We start from the raw sequence: 24,919 nt of genomic DNA on the forward strand, positions 1-24,919 counted from the left end.
TGTTTTATGGCTACTGTAATTTGCTGCGATGTAAAATGTAAGGCAATGAGTAACACAGTCTTAACAGCAAGAAATTTTACTAGTTGTAGTCTTGTTTATACTTTTTTTTTTGCCATTCTCACAGCTAATCATCAGCATTGATAGTGAAATATTTTTCTTTGTGGAAAGATTCCATGCACCAGTGTGCTGCCCTGTCATTAAAAAACAGCCAAATGATTTTGTCCTAATATATGGGATGAATTTAAAGAATGTTTTTATACTTTCTTTGCAGTTCATACCATACTACTGTTAACAATTCATGTTTCCATAACACTCTAGAAAAACATAGATGCATACTAGCATTTAAGAATATTTGACATTAGTGATTCTGCCATATAGTCATAATTTAAAAATAGGGAGTAGACTTGAATAATTTGTAGGTTAATCATTTCATTTGCATGAGTAGCATCTGAAAGGCAATAAATATTTTTAAATTCAAGATTTAGTGATGAGTATATTGTTCCTTGCATCTACTACTTAGACTACTAGGCTTGTATTTTGCCCCGTTTTCACTCAGATCTGCCTATTACTGCTAATGCTGCAGGAATGATCAGTGGGTTTATCTCATGCAGTGAAATCTAGAGAGCCAGCACCAAGGTGTTTTGTTTCTTGCTTAAGCTCTATACCTTATGTTTCTTCTTCTGTGTATATATAAAACCACATGATCTTGTGCACTTTGACATGGTTAAAATGAAAATGGGTATTTGATTATACATGAATTAATATACGTAGCTGCAAACAATTATTTTTGAATTATCATTCATACAAACTTCTGAGCTAGACTTGTTGCTTATCTTGACATATGGGTGTGAAAAAACCCTACTATTTTTAAAATTGTGACTGGCCTTGTATTCCAGCGTGCCTGTATATTAAATGTCAGAATGCCTTATACCTTGCTACATCTTGAGGTCTGCCAGGTGTTAGAGCCAGCAGTGTGCCCAGGTGGCCAAGAAGGCCAATGGCATTCTGGCCTGTATCAGAAATAGGGTGGCCAGCAGGAGCAGGTTGGTGATCGTTCCCCTGTACTTGGCACTGGTGAGGCTGCACCTCAAGTCCTGTGTTCAGTTTTGGGCCCCTCACTACCGGAAAGACATGGAGGTGCTGGAGCGTGTCCAGAGAAGGGTAATGAAGCTGGTGAGGGGCCTGGAGCACAAGTCTGATGAGGAGCAGCTGAGGGAGCTGGGGCTGTTTAGACTGGAGAAGAGGAGGCTGAGGGGGAGACCTTATCGCTCTCTACAACTACCTGAAAGGGGGTTGTACTGAGGTAGGTGCTGGTCTCTTCTGTCAGATGGCTGGAGATAGGACGAGAAGAAATTGGCAGGGGAGGTTTAGGTTGGATATTAGGAAAAATGTCTTTACTGAGAGGGTTGTCAGGCATTGGAACAGGCTGTTCCCTGAATTTCAGAGCTTTCTGCTCCAAAACAAGACATTAACGAGATAGATCTACAAGTTAATCAAAAGATATTTCTGACCAATCTAGTGGCCTGCTATGATGGAGTGACTGCATCAGTGGACAAGAGAAGAGCTACAGATGTCATCTACCTGGACTTCTGTAAGGCCTTTGATACAGTCCCCCACAACATTCTGGCCACTAAATTGGAGAGGTAGGGGTTTGATGGGTAAACTGTTAGATGGATAAGGAATTGGCTGGATGGCCATGTCCAAAGAGTCAGTGGCTCAATGTCCAAGTGGAAACCAGTAACGAGTGGTGTCCCTCGAGGGTCTGTATTGGGGCCAATACTTTTTAATATCTTCATCAACGACAGTGGGATCGAGTGCACCCTCAGCAAGTTTGCAGATGACATCAAGCTGAGTGGTGCAGTGGATTCACTTGAGGGAAGGGATGCCACCCAGGGCAACCTTGACAGTCTTGAGGAGTGGGCCTATGTGAACATCACAAAGATCAACAGGGCCAAGTGCAAGGCCTTGCAGCTGGGTCGGGGCGATTCCCAATATTAATACAGACTGGGAGATGAATGGATTGAGAGCAGCCCTGTGGAAAAGGACTTGGGGGTACCGGTGGATGAAAAACCGGACATGAGCTGGCGATAATGTGCATTCACAACCCAGAAGCCCAGTGGTATCCTGGGCTGCATAAAAAGAAGCATAGCTAGCAGGTTGAGGGAGGTGACTCTCCCCTTCTATTCCACTTTGATGAGGCCCCACCTGGAGTACTGCATCCAGCTCTTGGGGCCTCCAGTAAATAAATACACGGACCTGTTGGAGCAGGACTAGAGGAAGGCCACAAATATGATCAGAGGGCTGGAATACCTCGCCTATGAGGAAAGGCTGAGAGAGTTGGGGTTGTTCAGCCTGGAGAAGAGAAGGCTCCAGGGAAGCCTTATTGCAGGACTCATAAGATTGGGAGAGACTTTTTACTAAGGCCTGTAGTTGATCGGAAAAGGGGTAACAGTTTTAAACTGGAAGAGGGTAGGTTTAGATTGGATACAAGGAAGAAATTTTTTATGATGAGGGTGGGTGATACACTGAAACAGGTTGTGCAGAGAAGTTGAGGATGTGCCCTATCCTTGGAAGTGTTGAACTTCAGGTTGGATGGGGCTTTGAGCAACCTGATCTAGTGAAAGATGTCCCCGCCTATGGCAGGGGGGTTGGAACTAGATGATCTTTAAGGGTCCCTTCCAGCCCAAATCATTCTAGGATTCTGTTTACTGTATTTCTATAGCAGTGCCTGTTTCAACATTATAATCTAGACATGTGTCCCGATCCAATATCGGGGAGGGTTATTAAATGATCCTGAGAGCGAGATTAAGACAGAAACGAGGTCAGATGCTGTACAACCTTACAACTTTTATTTCCTACAACAACCAATAACTGCGATAGAACAGAGGGAGGAAGAGGAAAAAGAGGCAGACCTAAGCAAGAGAACGGAAGAGAGGTAGCAAGACTAGTTACCACCACCATGAAGCCAGCAACGTCCCGCTGAGTTGGTTTCGACGCTGGTGATGGAGGGTTGGGTTCCTCTGCTGCCAGTCAGGTGTCTTTCCTTCAGATCCAGGTGTCACAGTCCTTCTGATGTCTTCCAGGTTCGGGTCTTTCATTGATGAGAGGGGAGTACGCAGTTCTCTTATTGTCCCAGTCCCCACAATTTCTCTGAAAAGTCCACCCATTTCCACGGAACTCATTACCCTATCAGGCAAGCACAGCTTGGCAGGCACGGAGGTGGTGGTTTCTTTGGGGACGTCTTGTGTGTACTCCCCTACAACAGCAGGATGTTGAGGCAGCAGCAATGTGAGTCAGCAAGTCAGCACAGTCCCTCACAACATGAAACAGTCTGGTTTTGTTACCTGTTCCATAAAAGATCTTTCTGTTAATGCTGTATGCATGTAATCTTCTTGTATAGGTTTATGTTGTAACAAATTCCCTGTTGTAAGTGGCTCTTATATCAGCTTAAGTAGTAGGAGAGTCAGTCCATGGGGCAAGCATCTTCAAATTACAAGCCAAAGAGCCTTGCAGATCTCATTTCAGATTCCTCTCTGACATGATTTTGGAATGCCATATGAACCCATCTTCTGTTTCCTCTGTGCTAAAGAGAAATAAAACTTGAAATAGTTGGGCTGGAATTAATCTCCCCTAGACTCATACATCTAAAAATTAGATATTTCATCTCCCTCCATAGTAAAGGGATGAAGAAATGAAATATCTTATCTTACTGTCTTGTATGGAAGTACATATATCTAAATATTTATCTCTAGATAGGCATGTCTACACAACAGTTCATCCTTTCTCCTTCTCCACTGACTGTTGAAGGAATTTGGACAGCTTGCTTACTGTTAATTACATGAGCTGAGATGAATGAGATAATTGTTTTATATTATTCTGAGATGATGTTTCTTTAAGGTACATACCTTTACTGTTTGTGATATTTCATGGCGAGGATAAATACCTAGAAATATTCTTTCTAGGTTCTCAAACTATAAGAACACATTGTGAGCTTTATAGTTTGTGGTGGTTTAAAAGTAATTTTGATAGTAGCAAAGTGGTAGTTTATTCCATTCAAATTCACATAACCCCTTCTGCCTAAATAGCACTTGAGCCTTTACAGGCACTTTTTCTTTGATAAAGGTGTTCTGAGTTTGTCTATGCCTAATTGAACTCTTCAGTGAGTGCTTGAGAGATGCTCCTTATTCCCACCTCGGAATAATTGGACACTTGATGGTCAGTAACCAAGAATGAAGTCCATATGGAAAGAAGCAGACAATAGCTGTGCTGCTCTGAAACGTGTTCTCCACATGGATTCCAAAACTCAGCCTCCTTCCCTGCCCTTATCGAATCCTCTTATTTCCCGCTTGTGTATCAACAAAAGAATGAAGGACAATGCTGTGCATTGTGCTCTCTTCTGTTTAGAGGAAGGGAGGATATCGGTTGGGAGCCAGTGCTCTGTCAGTTCCAACTTTTAGCAGAATTACTTGGTATCAGGTACCTATGATTCATACACAGCGAGGCTGTGGTTTCACAAGCAGTTTGAGCTAGTTCAGGTGTAGGCTACTTTTGAAAGAAGTCTGTTCTTCTGCACCTTTCCCTCTGCCAGCACCTGTGTCAGAGGGGCTGCACCAGGAATGAGATCATGTTGATCAATATCACATGATAAAAAAAAAAAGAAAAGAAAAAAAAATTGTTTTGCAGCTGGATCAGTTTCTTGATCCTGTTACTTTTGTAGCCTTGCAGCCTTAGCACAAGCCAGGAGGAAGGAAAGCCAGTACTTCTGTGTTTGGTGGCAGCTCTTGTCTAGATAAGGCTGTCATTCAACAGCTGCTTTAAGCCAAATTGTAGAATCTATACAGATGGGATGTCTGAAGCTGTTATTGAGGATGAATAAACTTTTTTCCTGCTTTTATGAAGAATAACTTTCAAAGTGGTTCACTTTGTATGGAATTGACTCATGATTTTTATTATCTGTCTGCAGTATTATATATAAAAATGCCTGTTGGGTATGTAAATATGAATTTTATGAATGAGGAAAGAAACCTTTGTATGTGTCGTGTATTTTCAATACAGGTTTACAACTTGGTCCAGCTTCTGTTAAAAGCAAGGGCAAAAAATTATTGGTTCAAAGTTGCTTTCTAAAATCCTGTATTATTGTAGGTATTGATTCTACAAGTCATCTGCATAAACCAGCTTATGTCTATGACAGTCGCAGTAACATTACTTTTGTTCTTTATTTGATACTTTATCAATAAACTACAGGTTTTACAGTGTATAATAAGTATACTTTTTATAGTAGCATTTCAACATAGTGTCTAATGTTTGGAAATGAATATAAAATCATAGCTATTTAGATATTAAAAACTGGGCAACTATTTTGGGTTTGTCACCACATCCTTGGGTAGAAAGGTACAGACAGATGCATGAGATATCTGTTGTATAGCAACTTGTTTTTCTTTGATAACTTGTTTGCATGACAAAAAGAGATATGGTTTATCACATGAGTTTAATATTCTAATCTTCTGACTTTTTTCTCTTTAGGTTGCAGCAATCTATAAAGATTCAAGTATTGGAAATCTTATAAATATAGTTATTGTAAAATTAATTGTAATTCACAATGAACAGGTAGGAAAAATAAATATTAAAAAGATTTCTTTCTAATAGAAGAAACAAAATACATCAATTTGCATTGTAATTCCAAAGTCTAAAATTTTTTAGTTTTAAATACAAAATATTTTCTTTAACTATAAAATTTTGTTTTAAACTAGGAGAGTAAACGTCAAATGTGAGGTTAACTGCAGAGCCTTTATTTAATACCTGTATTTCCCCATCTCTCTATTAGCACCTCCTGTTGACCTAAATGGACATAAATCAGATACTATATGAAAGCTTATGGTATAACTACTTACAGTGTGGTTATATGCATAGAAACATGACAGAGAAATGACAGCTTTTACAGAGGGTTTTGATGGAGGGTCTTCAGCCCTAACAGCTGTAATACTTTAAGATTGTAAGAAGTATACACTTTTCAAATACATGTTTTTATATTTATCAAAAATGTCACTTTAAAAAAAATACTTAACACATGGTATATGCTTACATACATCGATTAAAATATGGGTTCTTATGACTGATAACTTGTCACTAAATTAAGATCTGATCCTACAAACAAATCTGTGTGAGTGAACTCTTATGTGGATTCCTGATGAATTCCTTTCCATGCACAATCACTGTTTTGCAGATTAGGGGCACAAATGACAAAGTAATAACTGCAAGTGCATGAATATTAAAACCCTTGTTTGTTTTATTTTTTGGCCATTTCTTGCTTAGGAAGGACCAGCTATCACTTTTAATGCAGCTACCACGCTTCGTAATTTTTGCTTATGGCAGCAAGCACAAAACACTTTGGATGATGCTCACCCTTCTCATCATGATACTGCTGTTCTTATCACTAGGTACAGTATCTGAAATAGCCATAATTACTCAGCTAGGTGAGAAATGCTTCAGTTTCTTTTTTACAACATTATTTTTTCACCATTCCACTGATATTTTTCATAGATAATTGAAGTGAATTGAGACTATCTTGCACTTTCCATGATAGCACTCAGAATAATTGCTCATGGTAGCTAACCATCTGATGAACCTTTCATTAAAGATGATGGAAATTACTTAGACCTGAAACTGTTACAAGGAAATGAAGTCTTCAGCCATTGTATATATATGTGATAGGGGTGGAGTGCTGTACATACTGGAATCAGCTGAAGGATGCAGTGACAGTCAGCTCCTGATAGCCCAGATGTAAGCTTTTGGTAGTTCAAATTACAAATGGAAAACATTTACATATTAGTATATATTCTTCCTGTATGCCAATTGCCTCAGTGAAGGTTGTGATGTTCATTCACTGAAATATATTCTCTCTTTCGCTGTTCTCTTTCATTATTTCCCCCCCCCAGTGTTCAAGTTGGACACACTCCAGCACTTCAAACTGTTTGATATTTGTCCTGAATTTTACATTGTTATTTTGGCAGATGGTCCACTACGTAAGGTAGTTTCAAGTATACTGCAATCTGCATGTTTTTCAGCAGCATTTCATGCTTGATCTACCTTCTGCATTGTAGAGAAATAACATAGTATCTGAATTTTTATTCTTTGTAAGCTAGATAGAAAGCAATACTGTGACCTTAGTCTGGTGAATTTAAATTAATTCTTTCACTAGTATGCAAATTGTTTGAATGGACTGTAAGATAAACAATGAGAATCAGATTTACAATTGCGGTAATTAATATAGCAACAGTGGAATACTTTAAAAATCTTTTATTTGCTGTAATAATTTTAAATAAATCTTTTCCTTCAAGGGAAGATATCTGCAGAGCTAGAGAGAAGTGTGATACTCTTGGTGAGTTATTCTTTTTTAATCCATATGATTTTATAACAGAAAGTATATGAGAATTTCACTGTAGGGAGAAAAATCAATTGGGAATAAATCAGAAAACAGATGCAAAATTTAAGTCACACAGACAAAAAAAAATCAACTTCTCAATGCTGTTCTGCCCTGGCACATACTTTGTGGTTGGTTGTTATGTGTAAATTTGCTTTATAGTTGAGGCATGACTTTCAGCTCGGGTGCCATGGTGTTTGTTTAGAGTCACTTCTTGTACATGAAAATTCATTCTGTTAAGCTTTTATATAAGGATTCAATTTTGCAGGTTTAGCAGAGCTAGGTACAATGTGTGACCCACTACGCAGCTGTTCTATAAGCGAAGAAAATGGATTGAGTGCCGCTTTTACTATAGCGCATGAGCTTGGACATGTGTAAGTACCTGTTTCTCAGCAGGTAAATTTTTTTAAGTTTGCTTTTGAATATGACCAGTTTCCAGTGATGGGTTCTACACTTCTAAGAGGGCACAGTCTGCTATGTCCTTTTAGAAGAGTCATAATTTTTGCCCTTTGCAGTGAGCCAGCTCTGCCTGCCACCTAGAGTTAGAGAAATTGTGAATTTTATAACCTGGTTGGTATCCTGAATTATGGGAAATACTGGCCATACTTCTGTATTCTGTCCTTTTGTCATATAAACTGGTTGGGACACTGGGACAGGTATCTTAGATGTGCAATATAGTCCTGTTAACTCCAACTGCATTCTAGCCCTGATAGGAATTTACCTTTAAGAAAAGACAATTGTTAATGTAACGCAGAAATATTCTTCCTTGTGTTTGATCCTTTCAGAATACAATAGAGTAACACAAAGAGAAATACTTTACACAGAAAAATAAGAGGAGATGACAGCATTTTATTTTATGAAGCATACCTCATCAGTGATGGCAGAAAGGTGCTATACTCTAGCTCCATAAGGCATGCCACAGTGTAGGTAACGCCAATGTTACAGAGCTCAGTAGCTAGCTTGTTGATTTTCATGTGCCTGGAAGTTCATTTAGATACATGCCATTTGTCATGGTACTTAAACTGAGATATGAAATAATAAGATGATGTGTTAGTTGCATAAATGTGATGTTGATGTGCTCTGTAGTTTGTTTTTGTTACTGAATAGTAAGGATTATCATGTGAATATTGGGGTAATGTGTCTAGCGATGGCCTGTATATTCAGTTGAGGAGATGGGTTGTTCATTCAAAGTGGCATACTCCCAAAACACTGGAATTTTTCTGGTGGACTAAAGAGCTATGTAATTGTAAATTTTTTCCTGTGCCCAGCATTGTCTAATTAGGAGTGTTTTGGATAAGGAAAGAATTTTATAAGGCATTTTTAAGATACCTGTTGCCATAATGTCAGTCATATTAAGTGAGTCCCATTAAATTTTAAGGCATTTTCAAACTCAGAGCTCGAGCATTTGCTGCTACAACAAAGAGAGTCTTAATTAATTATTGCTGAATTTGTTTTGGAGTTTGTCTGTTTTGCTTTTTAGATTTAATGTGCCTCATGATGACAGTTTTAAATGTAAAGAAGCTGGAATTAAACATCAATACCATGTGATGGCTCCAACTTTAAATTACCATACAAGTCCATGGACCTGGTCAAAATGCAGTCAAAAATATATCACTGAATTTCTTGAGTAAGTATCAATATAATGCTATGTTTTTATTTTCTTTTTTTTTCCAGTTTCATGTCTTTCTGAGAAGTATTTTAAAGCTATTGTTTAAATACCATTTTTATGTTGTTCTTAAGGTTTAAGCACTGACTTGTAGGGCCTCAGTCCTCCAGAAGAATACATGTGTTTAACTCGTTGGATGATTCATGACTTTGTTAAAGTTGCACTCAACATGTAAAGCTAAGAAGATTTATTTACTTGTTTTAATATAGTGGCATTGGTTATTGAAAATGGCTTTAGTATGATTTCAGTGGGTCAGAGTAGGCACACTTTATTTCTGGAAGTTTTTATTTAAAAAAAATAACTGGTAGGTATAATTTAGGCAGTACCATCTTTTTTCCTGTAAGAATGAAAAAGCGAAATGACAGACAAAAAAAAACAAAAGAACTTAAGCTTTATGTACTGGATCTAATGCACAATCCAATAAAGGAAAATCAAGTGACCTGGTTTATTTTATTGGTTTTAATTAAAGTCATTATATAGGTAGGTAGGCATGCAAACCCATAACTCCACTGAGATACGCATACGTAAGTGTTGTGTGAGTAGGCTCCCAGTGAAAGAAGAGTGATTTATTCACGTTTTGTTCCTGTTTTTACAACAGTACTGGTTATGGTGAATGCCTCCTAGACAAACCTAGTGGAAGAATATATGATCTTACCTCTCAGCTGCCTGGGTCAATGTATGATGTCAATAAGCAGTGTGAACTTATGTTTGGTCTTGGGTCACAAGTGTGCCCGTATCTGGTGAGTGAATAACACACACAGTCATGCTCAATCTATACTAAAAATTACTGAAAGGTAGGTTTAGAAATGAAATCTCAGCACTTCTGGTTATGTAAGAATTTTATCCTGAAATATGTCAAAGTGTGCTTTCTATTCTGTTGAAGGGGGAAGAGTTCAGTGGAAAGCATTGCAGCTCCATATACTAGAAATATATAGAATTAAAAAGTAGGATGCATTCATTTTGATCTGCACATCTGTGAATGTGATCATAATTCCTTTAAAAGATCTAAAGCTGCATAAATTAAGGCTTCCTGCAACTACTGAAAGATAATTATTTCAGCACGTTCTACAAATGTTTTCACATTATAGCTCCTATCTTACATTAACAGGTCTGTCTTATCTGCTTCTTTTAGTGCTTTTTAAAAATTTATAACTTGAAAGTATATATATTAATTCAAATATTTGTTCTAAATGTTTCGTGCAATGCGTAGATTCCCTCTACTTTGTCAAAGGGTCAAAAAATATTTTCATGCCTGTTAGAGTGTACATTTTGTATACTTAACCAAAAATTTCTTTAAAGCAAAATTGGGATCTGGAAAGAAAACTTGAGTAGATTAGTATCGAAACTTAAATTGTATTTTGAAAACTTAATGTGGCTGGTGCAATATAAAATAAATACAAATGCAACATTATGACTTCATTCATTACTGTCAAAATGTCATGTAGAATTAGATTTTCGACCAACTTGTCAAATACCTCTACTAGTATTGCATGGGTTGTTGGAGCTGTTTAAAGGAGAGAATTTAAGATCAGATTCAGACGGAATTTAGTGGAGCTTTTGGTGAGGTAAAATGTTGTTTAGGAGGAGTCAGGCTTTATGGGAATATTATAAAAAAAGTAAAGGGGGATTCAAAAACCTGAAGATGATGTTATTGAAGACTGCTTTGAAAATTTTCTAATCCATAAAGGTTATTTGTCCATTAAGGGTCTTAATTTGAAAAGGAGGCTTTCTTCTTGATTTTCTAGTCAGTGTATTTTTAAGAATTCCAATTAAAGTCTCTTTCTGGGGATTATACGCAAACTGTGCTGCATAGTATCAACAATAACCTCTTACATACTTTTTTATTAAATTTTCTGCTGAATTATAAAATGAAGTTATCTGTTACTTCTAATGGGATCAGTTTCAAGTGTTCCACATTCCTGCCTGGCCTTAAGCAAAAATCATTTTGTTTCTGTGGGGTTTTATCTGTGAAAAATGGTAGTAATAATAGCAAACACTAAGTCAACATAGTATGAGAAAAAAATACAAATATCCCAACTAATGCCTAAATTGGTGTTACAGGTACAACAAAAGTCATCTTGTTTTCTTTTTAGAAACAATGCAAACGCTTATGGTGTACAAGCACGGAAGGTGTTCACAAGGGTTGTCGTACTCAGCACATGCCTTTGGCTGATGGAACTGTTTGTGGTGTGGGAATGGTAAGCCTTCATTTGTTTCTCAGTACTTGTATGTGGCAAAATTGTTCATGTAGATAAGAAAGATCAGTGCTTGCTGTGTTGCAACACTATGCCTGTAGCATACTGATTGTGTGAACAGTATCTACCTGACTTCACCTGCAGTTTCTTTTAGTCCTGTAATGTTGTGACATAAATAACACAGGTTGTCTGTTCAGAATAATTATAAAAGTTTACAGATGGCACATTGGTACAAGACCTCAGGGGAAAGTTGCTATCTTTCCTTCCGTGTGAAAAGTTCAGATCATTCATAACAAGTTGGGTTTTTCCCTCATTGGTATTGCTCCAAAGTTGAATTTCCTGCAAGCGAGACATCCCAAAAGCATGTTTCCCCCAGTTTGTCTTGTTGAGGCTGTTTCACTGAACCAGAATGAATTAAGTATGAGTGACTTAGATACAGGGGTACACTTTTTTGGAAAGAGGGAGTCTTTGGATTAGAATCTTGGTTTCAGTAGATATTTGCACATTGTGTCTGTTTCAGACAAAATATGAAAGCGTGTACCAGTACCTCTGCACCTACTGCAGTAAGTGCTTTAACCACATATAAGTTGCATTCATATGCTGTCTTGCCTATTGTAACATAATTCAGGATACTTGGATCTGTTCAGTGCTAAAAACCTTTCTTGGGCTGTCCATAAGGGTCATGAATATCTTATTGGTACATATGGTCAAGGGACTTACAGAACCTTGATAGAAACAGAAGTAGTGGTGGAGGCCACTGGTTGAAGCCACAGTTACCAGTGAAGATTTGAGAGTTTTAGTTTTGGATTTGTATGCAGTTTAGGAAGTGAACAGAAATTAGGTGCTTGAGTTCTTTGCTGATCTAGTCTTTGGCTTCTCCGTGTCTCAGTTCACCACCAGCAAATAGAATTATTTTCTTACTTGTCAGGGGATTGTGAGAATAAACATTTCAGAGATTTTTTTACATGCTCAGATACGATGGTGATTATATTAAGTATGGCTGGTTTATTATGTTGAGCTGATTTTAATACTAATGTGCTTTGGCAGCTTCAGGGGCTGTGGGAACAATGTTAACTTTTTATCTTTTGATAGTTTTGTAGGTTCAAAGATGATTAAAAAAATATCTAGCCTAATTTGTATGTATAATAGGCTGCTACATTTCACTCAATTATTAGTAAATTTGCCCCAATAACTTTTAATCTTTACAGATTTTTTTTTCTTTTTCTGTATTTGGTGAGACAGTAGTAGTAAGGAATTTGAAAATACTGTCTTAATGGATAACAATTTAATGGGTATATTGTCTCAAATGGTTTCTTTCTCTCTTGCAAGATTAGGAAAAGTTATTTGATGGTTGCAGTCGAAGCTCTGCTTGATTAAATCCTATGCATGCAGCTGGTATTATAAAGTTTAACCCATTTTTCAGTCAGTCACTGATCAGAAAGGAAGTTCATCTTTTATATAGAACTTCATATGTAATCTTTAGTTCAACTGCCTTGACTCTAATTTGCCAACATCAGAGGACTTCTTTTATATTAAGAATACAAAAACCTATTTTATGCAATTACTGCAGTGAAACCAGTTTTCTCTAGGAAGTGAAGAGCTAATTACAGTCATTACCTCTGAAAGATGTAAGAAAGAACAGCAATTAATCTGACAAATTGTCATCTGTTCCTGTCTAAGGGACAGCTCCTTTCAAGCTCAGTCAGCAAGTTTCTGTTGATGTTAATGGAAATCAGACATGGTGACTATTATAATTAATGTTTGCCGGTAAGCTAAATAATTTTCTATTTGGCATTTGCAGCATTATTGCTGTGATGAATACAGAAAAGATCCATTTAAGGCAATTGTAATTTTAGTATCAACTTTTTAAGCTTAGATTTGACATGTGGGTTTATTTTCACAATAATCTTTATTTTTTCTTCAGGTTGTATGTCTGATTAGCGGATCTTGCTTGCATGGACTGCTCTAACAATTCTTGTATCTTTCCTTCCCCCCAAATACCAAAAGGTAGAAATTTAATAATGTGAGAGACTCTCAAATGAATGAGCAAACAGCTTTTCCTGAGTGCCTGCACTTCCTAATGGAATGTCTTCTTGCCATATGCAATCTATCAGTATGCATGTGTTTTGAAAGAGAATTGTTTTGTATGTCTCATGGTGCACACACCTGTAGAGCTCAGTGACTTCTTAATACATATAATAGTAGTAGTAAGTACAGGTAGCATTTTCTTAAAATATTAAGGGGAAAAAGCAGCCTAACATTTCAGTGTCTTATAGAGAATAAAGAAAATGTTTTATTGGGAATTTAAACATTTCCTATATTAAATCTATAGAGTTAATATTATTAATTATCTGGAATTAATATTACTAAAATAGAAAACTTTCACTTTTACTTCAATTTGCTGTCTAGTCAAATTTCTTTGAGCCAATCAAACTATACTTTGTTCATCCTAGAGTTACCTGCAAAAATGAATTATATTTGCTTGTTGAGCTTCTGCTGAAGTATCTGAAATTTTCTCTTCCTGATGAAGTATCTGAAATTTTCTCTTCCTCTCCTCTTTTTTATACATTCTGAATACTTAGGTCTGACAGTAGCCTATAAGTAGCAATTCTGCTGTGTCTGAGAACAGTTTCTCACTCCATTGATATTCACAATGTGTCTCATCACTTCAGGTGCTTTTTGTTTGCCCATTTGGGTCCACAAAGGTCTCTAGGAAGTCTAAGCTTCTGCCAGCTTTTCTAATGTCACACAGACCTTCCCTGAAGCAGAGGATGCAGCCTTAAAATTCTTTGGCCTAACTGGTACTTCAGAGACAAAATGACAGTAAATATATCTAGTTGTGCCATGTGTAAACATTTACTAGTTTTGCAGTGGTGAATTTCTACATACCAGAGGACTTTGTTAGTCATTGCTTGAAAGTGTTTCTGGTGTTCTTTTGTGAGAGATACTATTAAATACAAAGGTATACATTCCTGAATTGTCTTCCTAAATACAATTATATTTCACAACCACAATATAAAGTTTTTATTAAAATGCTATTTTTATTGTGTAATGAGGCACAATGACATGAAAAATATTAAATGGTTAGTGCTTTTTCATGTCTTGTCTCTAATCAAAGCTACCATGGGAGTATCTTCAGAATTAAGTACTGTGCCATATGATTAGTTGGAGGTAGCCTGCTCACTGGATGCCACAATGAATTTTGTATATATAGTTGTAATTTTTGTTGTGATGGTATAAACTATATGTACAAATTAAAAACATAATAAATCACAGTAAGAACAGTATTTATATGCTACATTGAGGACCAAGATACCAGAGGAGGCCACTATGTATTACAAGACGTATGAGAGAGTTAGTTTTCATTAGGACAGAAACTGGAATGCTTTAATTGGCCTGGTTTCCTTCTCTTAACCATCAAAATTCTTGTTGCCATCATGTTCCAGGCTGGAGCCAATCTGATGGATGTTTAGGAAACGTGAACGACTTAGAGCAGATCTTTTAGTCGCGCTTCCTCTTGGGTTTTCTTGTTGCACTCTAGTCAGAAATTTCTTTGTGCTTTGAAATTTCTGCAGACCAGCATTGTCTGATTATCTCGGTATTATCTGTTTGGATTATGTTTTCAATTGCTTTCTTTTCTTTTACTATCTGTTTCTTTTATTTTTTGGGAGACTACTCTATTTGAGGGTTTCTGTAGTGAGGAATTCACTTGCATTTATACTCTGGGACAGTACAAAAGATTTCTCTTCACCTTGAGCATAGGAAGTTTTGAGGTTTTTTTCCTTTCTGAAATTCTAAAGAAGTGAGTTTGGAGAGTGATTCAGGTTTTGGCATGTTGAGTATCTTTTTTTCAGATTTAAAAAAAACAGAACAAAACAAACAACCAAAAACCATAACACAAAATAACGTTAGTAGGTAGAATCTCTAGAGTCACTAGATTTGTTCCTAATTCTAAATCTACAGGGTACCAGTTTTCACAGTGTGGTTGATGTCATTCACAAAAAATACTTAATCCCATTTTATGGAGGACCTAATTAAAATTAGTAAGCTAGTTGTATTATGGAAAAGAAATATCTACGCTACCATGTGTAACCAAATTGGCTACAAGCCAACTAATATACAAACTCTCCTGACACATATCCATCTCCAGCTTACACCTGGCTTGGAATCATGGCTTCTGTATAATCAAGTGATGCAGTTTTTAGCAGTGTAGTTTACATGATATTCCAGTAATGGTAGCTCATCTGTTGGAGTTGGTGATGCACATCTGGGCCAAAAAAAACCAGCTCCAAAGAGGAGTAGTTGGTGAAACCATCTATCTTGTAGGAGTGGCATTCCCAGAACAAGCCTTTTTTTGCTATGAAAATAACAGCAAAAATACCCAATAAAGTGTCTTTTTTTATATTTATTTTTTTGAGACACTCAGAAGGGTTGCACTCTGATCCTTCCTGGATTCCTGAGCAGTATTCCAGTGCTTCCTTGGACATTGGAAGGAAGAGGTAGAAGGTAGCCATGTGATGCTGACCCAAACTTCTCCATGTCCTGGAGCCGTCACAGTGTTCTACATAATGGCAGTTTGCTACCTAAACACTAAAAAACCAAATGTCAGAACTCTAGAAAAAGGTGTTTAACAGCAAGAAGGAATCCACATGATACAAATAACAGTTTGATTAGAAATCATGTCCCTTTGTGTGTTTGAAAGAAATGTTTATTACTTCTATTCACTGTAGAGATATAGTGTATGTTGAGCTAGTGTCTCTAAAAATATCTAAAATAGCTATTGAGTGAATTAAGTTTTCATCCTAGTCCCTGTATAGCCACATAAGGAGGGGGATGTAGGGACAATTGAGAATGGGGAGGCATACCATCAAAGAATTGCTTTGATCAGTAAAAGAAGTACCAGTCTCTGATTCTGAAGTATGTTTGCTGTTCTTCAGTTGTAGGTTACTACCCGTGTATTGATTTCTTTTAAAAATCATTGCATTGCTTGACTACCTCATGAATGTAATACCTGAAGATAATCTGTAAGAATAATTCATTATATGTAGATATATGTAAAGTAAGTATAAAAAATTCAAATGGATTTTAACAGAGTTGGGTGATAGGAGGATATGTTAACCATCTGGGGAGCAGGAGCAGATGTTTTGAACTGTAAAAGCAAAGTATATTTAAGGGCTCAAACCAAGAAATTTTGCTATCAACTGGGATTTTTGTGAAATACTTTTCTGATTAGATGTGATTTCAGAAAAATTAAAAGTTTTCTGTGGTAATGTTTCAAGGCAGAAATAAAGTATGTAGATTTTTTTCAAGAAAAAATTGAAAATGTTGGAAAAAATTATTCAAATATTGTGGGTTTTGTAGGTAATGTCATCTAAGTAATAAATGTGGGCTTGTCTGAGAATCCATGCTACACAGAGAGAGACCTGAGTTGCCATAGTTACAACTTCAGTTAGACATTTCTCCAACCTCCATTTTTCTGTCTGGTATACTTATTTTACTAATTGCTCTATTTTTGCTGTTATTATATGCTCTACACCCCACTTCTCGTCTTGTTTCTTTGAACAATGTGCTTTCTTAACTATGTTTATTATAAGAAGATGGAGAGCAGCCATAGGTCTAATGTGCAGCAAAATGTTTCCTTGCATCCACTTGCAGCAGACAAGGCAGAGAGAGGTCTGTAGCAGTACATTCATTCAAGGGAATGAATGGGAACCACCCCATAGACATAAATACAGCCAGAAACAACAGCTCTTGAGATTTGTGGACTTTGGCATTCATCTGAGTGGGTGTTCTTATCTTCACTCCCTGCTCACGGGGTTATGCGCTGAATCTATGTAACTTCTAAGATTCATACTCTTTTCCCAGCTCTATGTGATTGGAATCTACTTTGAGACAGCTTATGCTCAGACCTCAGCTACAGGCCAGATGCTTTATACTGAACTAGTCTTGTGCTGCAGCACTGCGTTTAGTGTTTGTCTGTTTTGTGGCACCAGCTCTGCCCCTTTTCCTTTCCCACATTCAGTCCGCTACAACTTTCTCTTCCTGTGCTATTCACTGGCTCATAGTCATTCTCAGGGCCCTGTCTGGATATCAAGAGTGAAGAAATTGTATTTTATAAGGCAAAAAGAAATCAGAACAATAAAACTGGGTATTTGAAAGGCAAAATACAGACCATCGTGTCCACTTCTGCAATGCTTTGTCCTTTTCATTTTTTCCTCAGACTTGTCTTCAGTGTTCAATCATCTTCTTTCTTTTTAGAAACACCAGCAGCTACCTGTAGTATCCGTGGAAGCATGTTGGTGTCTAGAAATAGATGAGTAGCTTTTCCTGAGCCTCCTTGTCTGCAAGGCTACACAGGGCTCCAATGCCTGAAACTATGTTCTCACACACTGAGCATTAGTGTTTCAATCTTTGCCCCAAGATCTTGAAAAATCATGTGTATCTCTGGGAGTAGTCTGGAAAATGTACGTAGCAAGAGTGAACTTGGAGTCCTCTTCCAGCTGTGAGTCATACCAGGCTGTGTATGAAGTACTTGATTTCAGAAGAGCTCTGGTCCTGTTCTGCATGCATCTATCGCTCTCCTCAATTCAGGCAAAATCGAGCATAGTCTGGCAATTAACACTTTTAATAATTTCTTTCAAAATGGCTTTCCTGGAAACTTAGCAGGCTCTATAAGCAATGAGATAAGTTGGAAGTACCAGAATTCAGTTTATGAAATCATAATTTAATGCATAGGCAAGAGTAAAACTGCTTATTATAAGCAGGTGATTAATACATATAAATCTCTGTACCTGGAGGTTCATTGATCCCAAAATTGAACCATTAACCCTCCCTCTCATCTCTGAAGATATAATAATTGCATGTGGATTTGGGTCGGAATTTCTGCCTTTTTGACAGAAAGCCAACTGTTGACCTTGGCTAGAGCAGAGTTGCCACTTGTTGCAATCAGTGTGTTTGGAATTATGAGTGATACCCACTTTACATGATGCATACATTATATTTGCCATATCAATGTAGGGGAAAAAATTGTTAGCGATTATATTTAAGTTTATGAAAGTTCTTTATATCATAATATTCTCAGTGAAGCAATGATTCAAGCAAGCACAGAGGAACATCTGGAATGTGTCTGGTGCAGGAGTTTTCTACTGTGACTTCATCATGTTGCTTCTGTAGGAATGCAGCAGAATAATAGCTGAGACAAGTTTGTTGAATAAGCTATTAAAATCCCAGATGTCAACATGTGCTTTGCATTTTTATGGATTAAAATAATGCTGTTGTGGGTATAAAGTTTCATTTTACAACTCTGTCTTTTCCTGAAATCTCCCTTCAAGTTATTGTAAATGTTTTTGTGGATGGAAGAAGAACCTAAACTCTAGGTCGCTGTCCCATATTTGGATGCAGTATTCATTTTGTGAAGGGGGATTTAGAATCTTCAGCCTATAGTAGTAACAAATTGTTTCCTAAGATGCTAACAACAGTTCTTGGAATGGCAAGTTCTTAATGTTTCCTCATATTTACCGTATGGCTATCTATCTCTTATTCCTAGGTATTAAATGCTAGGTACTAGAAGGTTTCGGTACAAAGGTACCCTAAGGGTATCTTGAAAAAAGTAATAAAAATTAACAGTAAGCACTGCAGTGAGAAATTATATGCAGATATGCAGTGAAATAATGGTGTCTTCTTAGTGTTAAGTTAAAGCATTAGTCTTGGCATCAAGCGAGTGATGATCTGGCCAATTTGCTGGATCATTTAAATGGTTGTATGACAAGATAGATCTAGCTTTTGTTCTGTTCGCTTTGGGCTTGAAAATCACCTTGAATAGTCATATTCTTAGAGGAAGGCATTCAGGGCTTAAAAGATACGGCCCATGTGCAAGAGTCGGTATGATGAAGGATTATACAGACAGGCAATTTTATCGCCAAGTTGGATTAGGAACTTGGGCAGAACTCAGAAAGGAGAATCTGATTCTGTCACAAATTCCTATTCTGAGAGCAAAATGATTGTTAGCATATGAGCATAAGTATAAATATAATTAAAGCATATACTAATTAGGAAAAAATCACTTCTAGGAATTATTTTATGCAGTGATAAAACCACTGAACAACATCTGAGTTTTGTGTTGTTCAGGTACATTCAGAAAGATTGCACACATCGTTTCTGTGTGTTCAGCAAAATTTATCTTAAATGATAGCTCCTACAATAAATTTTAACATCATAATAACCCTTGAGAAATTCTACGTAACGTTTAAGTCAGTTTTAAAATCCTTGAATTATTTTATCTTCTGTGTATCAGAGATTCTTAAATTGTTTTATGTGCCAGAGACTTTGGTTACCAAAACCCTTCTAGACTTTAAGGTATTTTGAAGCTGGTTTGTGTCACAGAGAGCAGACAGGGAAAGCCTAAGCTTCAGAAATAACAAGCAGTTGAATTGATACAATCTGTTCTGATGATTCTAGTGACTGATCCATGTATGTACTGCAGGGAAGATGGAATTAAGCCACTCTGTGTCAATATGACTAGGAGAATCCCTCCTGACAACAAACCTAATGATCAGTCTAATCCTGAGTCTGCAAACAGTCATCTAAAATAAAGAATTCTCTCTATTGTGTATGAGCGTTGACCCCGTGTAGTCCATCCTGCCCAGTGTCTTGCCTCCAGATGTGGGCAGTCTTTGATGCTTCAGAGGCTGTTTGGAGTCAAGGACAGAGTTGAGGACACATTATCCACATAGAAGTCAGCAGGAGACATAGTGCTGACATTATAGTATCTTGTAAATAGTCTATTTTAATATGTAAACTATTGCACTATGTTGTGATCAAATATACCACTTGGGATTTTCTAAAGCATACAAGTGAATTAGAATTCCAACTGCCATAAGTCATCAGTAGGATTAGCGCTGGTAATTCATGCAGGTTCTTTGAAAAAAAGTCACACATGCACCAATCATAAGATTCTCATTTAGACTTTTTAGTCATATACTTATTGGGTAACCACTGAAGTGGCTAAATATTTGCAGAGTTGGGGATTTAGATAATAAATACTTAGAAGCCACAGATTGATCACTTGATTGTTCTAGAAAAAATAGCTAGTAATTACAACTTTTTGTAAGTAATAACAGTTTATAGATGGGGGGTGATGAAGTCTTATAACTGGCATGACCAACAGAATAATCTTGCAATCTTTGTCGTCTTAATAATGTAAATCTCAGCAGATTAAATGAAAATCGCACTTTTATATAGACTTTTTAGTTGGAAATTAGATAGTTCTTCAGCAGTAATAAAATCTGAAGTAACACAATAGACATTGCAATGTAGTATCTTGCTCTAAGAATTATTATTTCTTTAAGTATTACTTGGGTATTAATGGTAATGGTAGATTTGTTAAATTAGTAGTAAATATAAAATTATTGTAATGTATAAATAAATAAAAATATAAAATATTTTACACCTGTTGTTATAGGTGTGAAAGTCCGAGTTTAAACATGAATCTATAACATCATCTTGCTTTAGCATAAGCAAGGTCTTAAATGCTTATCTGCTTTTCGCAAACAATCCCACTAGATATTTAGCTTTCAGGATGCTCAAAATACCCTGAATTTCTTGGTGGTTTGTTATCGTACCTTTTCACTTTTTTTATTGGCATGTATTTCCAAATCAAACTGGAAGAATCTCATACATAAAAGACGACTGCAAATCTATTTTTGAAGCTTGTGCATGAAAACATATCAGGAATTCAAGATCAGGATTTTGAGTTTCTTATATAGGTATATGAATAAAGTGACAAGACCTAAAGATATATTCAGCATCCAGTAGCTTTCATAGAGAGCAAAGAACTGATACACAGCATTTGTGAAAATATGGCTACTGGATAAGATATTTTAAAGGAATTTGAACATTTTAGAAAATGTCCAGACTCAGATTAAGAGCAGTGAGCTCTTAAATTTTGTTCTTTCTGTGCCTAAAATATACAGTAACGTTTTGCTTGACTTACAAATTTTATTTTGTTTATCAACTGTGCAGCACTGTCGCCATGGAATTTGTGTGAGCAGAGAAATGGAGATGCGTCCTGTAGATGGAGAATGGGGACCGTGGGGACCTTATAGCTCATGTTCAAGAACTTGTGGAGGCGGAATCAAGAGCACCACCAGGCTGTGTAACAGACCAGAGTATGTTTTTTTTAATGCATTTTACATTAGTGCATAATGAAGGTACTATGACATAATGGATTGGTTCAAAACAAAATGAAGGTATTGTGGGTTGTGCAAATTAGTTCGAAGCACCAATAAAAAAATTGCTTGTTTCAGCCATGTTTGAAAAGAGAGATAAGTCTACAGACTCTAATGTGCACAGAACTTATAGATTACTCTTGTGTCCCAACTGTGTCATTTATATTTATAGATATTTCTGAAGACTTATTTTGGCAGGGTCTTTTTTTTCTTGCTCTACTCAAAATGCTGAGGGCTTCTTGAAACATTGAGTTGCTTTCTTTGGAGTAAAAGCTGCAAAAAGAAACAGATGTATTCCCTGGTAATCTTTTTTGTGAAACATTGATTTACTTTGATTTAAGGCTTTTTCCCAGCACCACCAGTAGTGCCCACAAGGAACACTGGTTACAGCAGTGTCGTTTACAACTTACCTTTATAATGAGAAACTTCCATTGACTGAATAATTCAATGTGGGTTTCATTCTCTGTGGTTAAAGTGAATGAGAACTTTACCCTTCTCTAGAAGCAGAAGCATAGCTGCAGCCTGGTTAGTTTCAGGGTTTTTCAGGAAGTCATGTCATCTTGATATTATCAGTGGGATAAATGAACCTCACTCAAACGATCCCAGGTTATTTTATTTTCTCTGATGAGTAAGAGGCAGTAGACTAGATTCCTATTGGGTATGCCTCTGTCAGTCTGTAGTAACTGATAGTATCAATATGCCATTGATTTTTTTATATTTTTTTTTACCCCCTCCCCAAGAGCCTACTAATACTGAATTATTGTGTAGCAGGGTTTATAAGAGTTAGGAAATGTATTTTAGACTGTACAGTAAATGGGGTGTTTTCCACAATTTTCCCTTTTCAGTTCTTTCGATCTCCAAACTGAAACCAATACTAGGACTACAGAAAAGAGTGTGTCAGTGCCTAAGTCTCTCTGCTTTCTTTGTCGCTCTGTAAAATAAAAATTTCAAATTACTAGGGGAGGTGCTGCTTCTGTAAAAATAGGGCTGTAATCTCAGCTAAATTGATTAAAGCACTGAAGTTAATAATGCTTTTTCCCAGGCAAAATAATTATGACTGAAAGAGAAATAAAAACTTAATAGATGTTAATAAACATCAGTAGCTTCATTACCACCTACCTCAGCAGTAGTATTTTGCACGGACTTTTTATTTTCTTCACTTGGGTATAAATGTATGCACAGTGCAACAGAAGATAAGAGTGTGTGTGTGGAAGTCAGTAACAGATGGCAGAATCATGTGTGAGATTTTCCCCTTTAGATCAGTGGCTCAAGCCACTTTTTCATGGAAAACAGCGATTTTTGAAACTGAGTGTGTTTTACGTTCACCTATTTTTGTTAGACCAAGAAATGGAGGAAAGTACTGTGTTGGCCGCAGGATGAAATTTCGATCATGTAACACTGATTCATGTCCAAAAGGCAAAAAAGATTTTCGGGAGCAACAGTGCTCTGAATTTGATGGCAAACACTTTAATATCAACGGTCTTACATCTGCTGTTCGCTGGCTTCCAAAATACAGTGGTAGTAAGTAATTATACTTTTTTTCAATTAATGAAATAAAAATGTTACTTTAATTAAATTTTTAAAACAGACAAGAAACCTGTTGGATTTTCTTTCCAGTTTCTATGAAAGATCGCTGTAAACTTTTTTGCCGAGTTTCTGGAACAACTTCCTACTATCAGCTGAAGGACAGAGTTGCTGATGGTACTCCCTGTGGAGCAGAAACCAATGACCTTTGTGTTCAAGGCTTATGCAGGGTATTTAAATCTAAACTTATTAATTATTAAAATCAATTTTAAGAGATGCTAAAGTAGATATTAAATATTCATCCAAATAACTATTACTGAAAATACGTAAAGCAAGATGTTTTGAATTTACTTAAATTCAATCACTACCAAATTAAAGATCTGGAAATGGAGGCAATGAAGTGAAGAATATACAGTTGAATCTGAAGACCCACAGTCTTTTCTCATTAAGCCTCGTATGTGAGAGAGTTAATATTGTCCAAGTGAGCAGAGAGAAACTGATCCAAAATTGGCATAAAGGGAGGAAAGAAGCATGCTGTGTGTTTATTGCCATCATATTTCTGCTATCAAAGCAGTAAAAAAGTAGAAAATCCAAGGGTAGATAGATTACATAATTATTATTCCATTGCAAAATCGGGAGGAACTGACCCTTGAAAGGGATCATTTCAGCATTCTTTGCGTAGTAGCAGTTATGGAAGTGCCACAAGATTTTGTTGGGAGAAAAAAGGTGCTATGTTATAACAACTCAAGACTTTTTTGTCAAGCCCAGGTTGTTTTGCTGATTGCAGTGAAACTGAGTAAATTCAGGATGAGGAGAAAATGTAGCCTTTTTTTATAGTGTTGGATCAAGAGGAAATAGGAAATGCCAGAGAATTGTCCTGTTTATCATAATTTAAAAAAGAAAAGGAAGTTTAAGTAAAGATATGTAAACAAAAATTGTGCTTATGCTAGTTTAACCAGCATAGTCTACTTGTATTCCTTTGCTTCTTTTGCAGTAATGACAGACTTTAAAAGAATTAATGACCATGTACACATATGTACAGCTTTTAGGATTCCAAGACTTTTAAATGTAAATATAACTTAAAATTTATACGCTATGTTGATATTTTTTTATACAAAGTCTTTACATACTGTTACATACTCTTACACAGTTCTTGACACATTAAGTGTATTTGGATTGTAGATTCGTAGTACAACAGCATTATTGTGTTTTGCCCTTACATCACAGCACCCAAAACCATAAAAGGCTTTTCATGAATTGCAAAGGAAGACCAGATATATACAGTGAATAAGAATATTTTTGGCCAGTGGGAAGCTTACATTGTTTGTTTTCATGGTTTTCCATTGGGCTGAGTGACACAGGGCTATTGTTTTGGGTTTTTTTTTTTTGTAGCAAGCAGGCTGTGATCACGTTTTGAATTCCAAGGCAAGGAGAGACAAATGTGGAATCTGTGGTGGTGATAATTCTTCATGTAAGACTCTTGCAGGTACTTTCAACAGTGCTCGTTATGGTATGTTTTGTTTTATTTTTTTAAATGTTAATGCACATTTGAGTATGGCTTAGAAATTATGTTTTACATTTGAGGAAGTGGGATTTCAGTGTATGTTCTTCAGGGCCTCTATCAACAAAAAGTATCTCTGATTTTCAGTCCCATGTGCCCTTTCAAGGATGCAGAGGCAAACACTGTGACACACTAACCCATTCAAGGGGAGAAAAAAAAAAATCCATCTGCTCTAAGGTCAAAACAAAAGACACAAATAAAAGATATGATGAGGATAAAAGTACTTGAAAAGGAAGAATGCTTCCTGCTTTGCGCTTTGCATTCTCTTCTCTGAAACTCTGCAGCTGAAGGACTTATTCCTATATCTCCTTTTGGTTGTGTAAAGAG

At 36.5% G+C, this 24,919-nt stretch overlaps 1 protein-coding gene across 8 annotated transcripts in view; it reads left to right on the plus strand.

The window, feature by feature from the left end:
• ADAMTS20 (ADAM metallopeptidase with thrombospondin type 1 motif 20) overlaps positions 1-24,919 on the plus strand; it is a 99,176-nt gene that overhangs the window by 21,771 nt on the left and 52,486 nt on the right. For 5 of the 8 annotated variants that reach the window (XR_012654643.1, XM_075059155.1, XM_075059158.1 and 2 more), the window contains 11 exons: positions 5,524-5,607; positions 6,313-6,437; positions 7,338-7,378; positions 7,689-7,794; positions 8,901-9,047; positions 9,685-9,826; positions 11,180-11,284; positions 21,302-21,447; positions 22,847-23,028; positions 23,101-23,261; positions 24,424-24,541. Coding sequence is in view for 7 of the 8 variants with exons in the window: in XM_075059155.1 (XP_074915256.1) it covers positions 5,524-5,607; positions 6,313-6,437; positions 7,338-7,378; positions 7,689-7,794; positions 8,901-9,047; positions 9,685-9,826; positions 11,180-11,284; positions 21,302-21,447; positions 22,847-23,028; positions 23,101-23,261; positions 24,424-24,541 (1,357 nt within the window). In the remaining variant the exon portion in view is untranslated. The remainder of the gene's footprint in view (positions 1-5,523; positions 5,608-6,312; positions 6,438-7,337; positions 7,379-7,688; positions 7,795-8,900; positions 9,048-9,684; positions 9,827-11,179; positions 11,285-21,301; positions 21,448-22,846; positions 23,029-23,100; positions 23,262-24,423; positions 24,542-24,919) is intronic. The other 3 variants (XM_075059157.1, XM_075059156.1, XM_075059161.1) reach the window with 3 other exon arrangements.

Source organism: Buteo buteo, chromosome 28 (genome assembly GCF_964188355.1).
Source record: "Buteo buteo chromosome 28, bButBut1.hap1.1, whole genome shotgun sequence".
Classification (NCBI taxonomy): domain Eukaryota; kingdom Metazoa; phylum Chordata; class Aves; order Accipitriformes; family Accipitridae; genus Buteo; species Buteo buteo.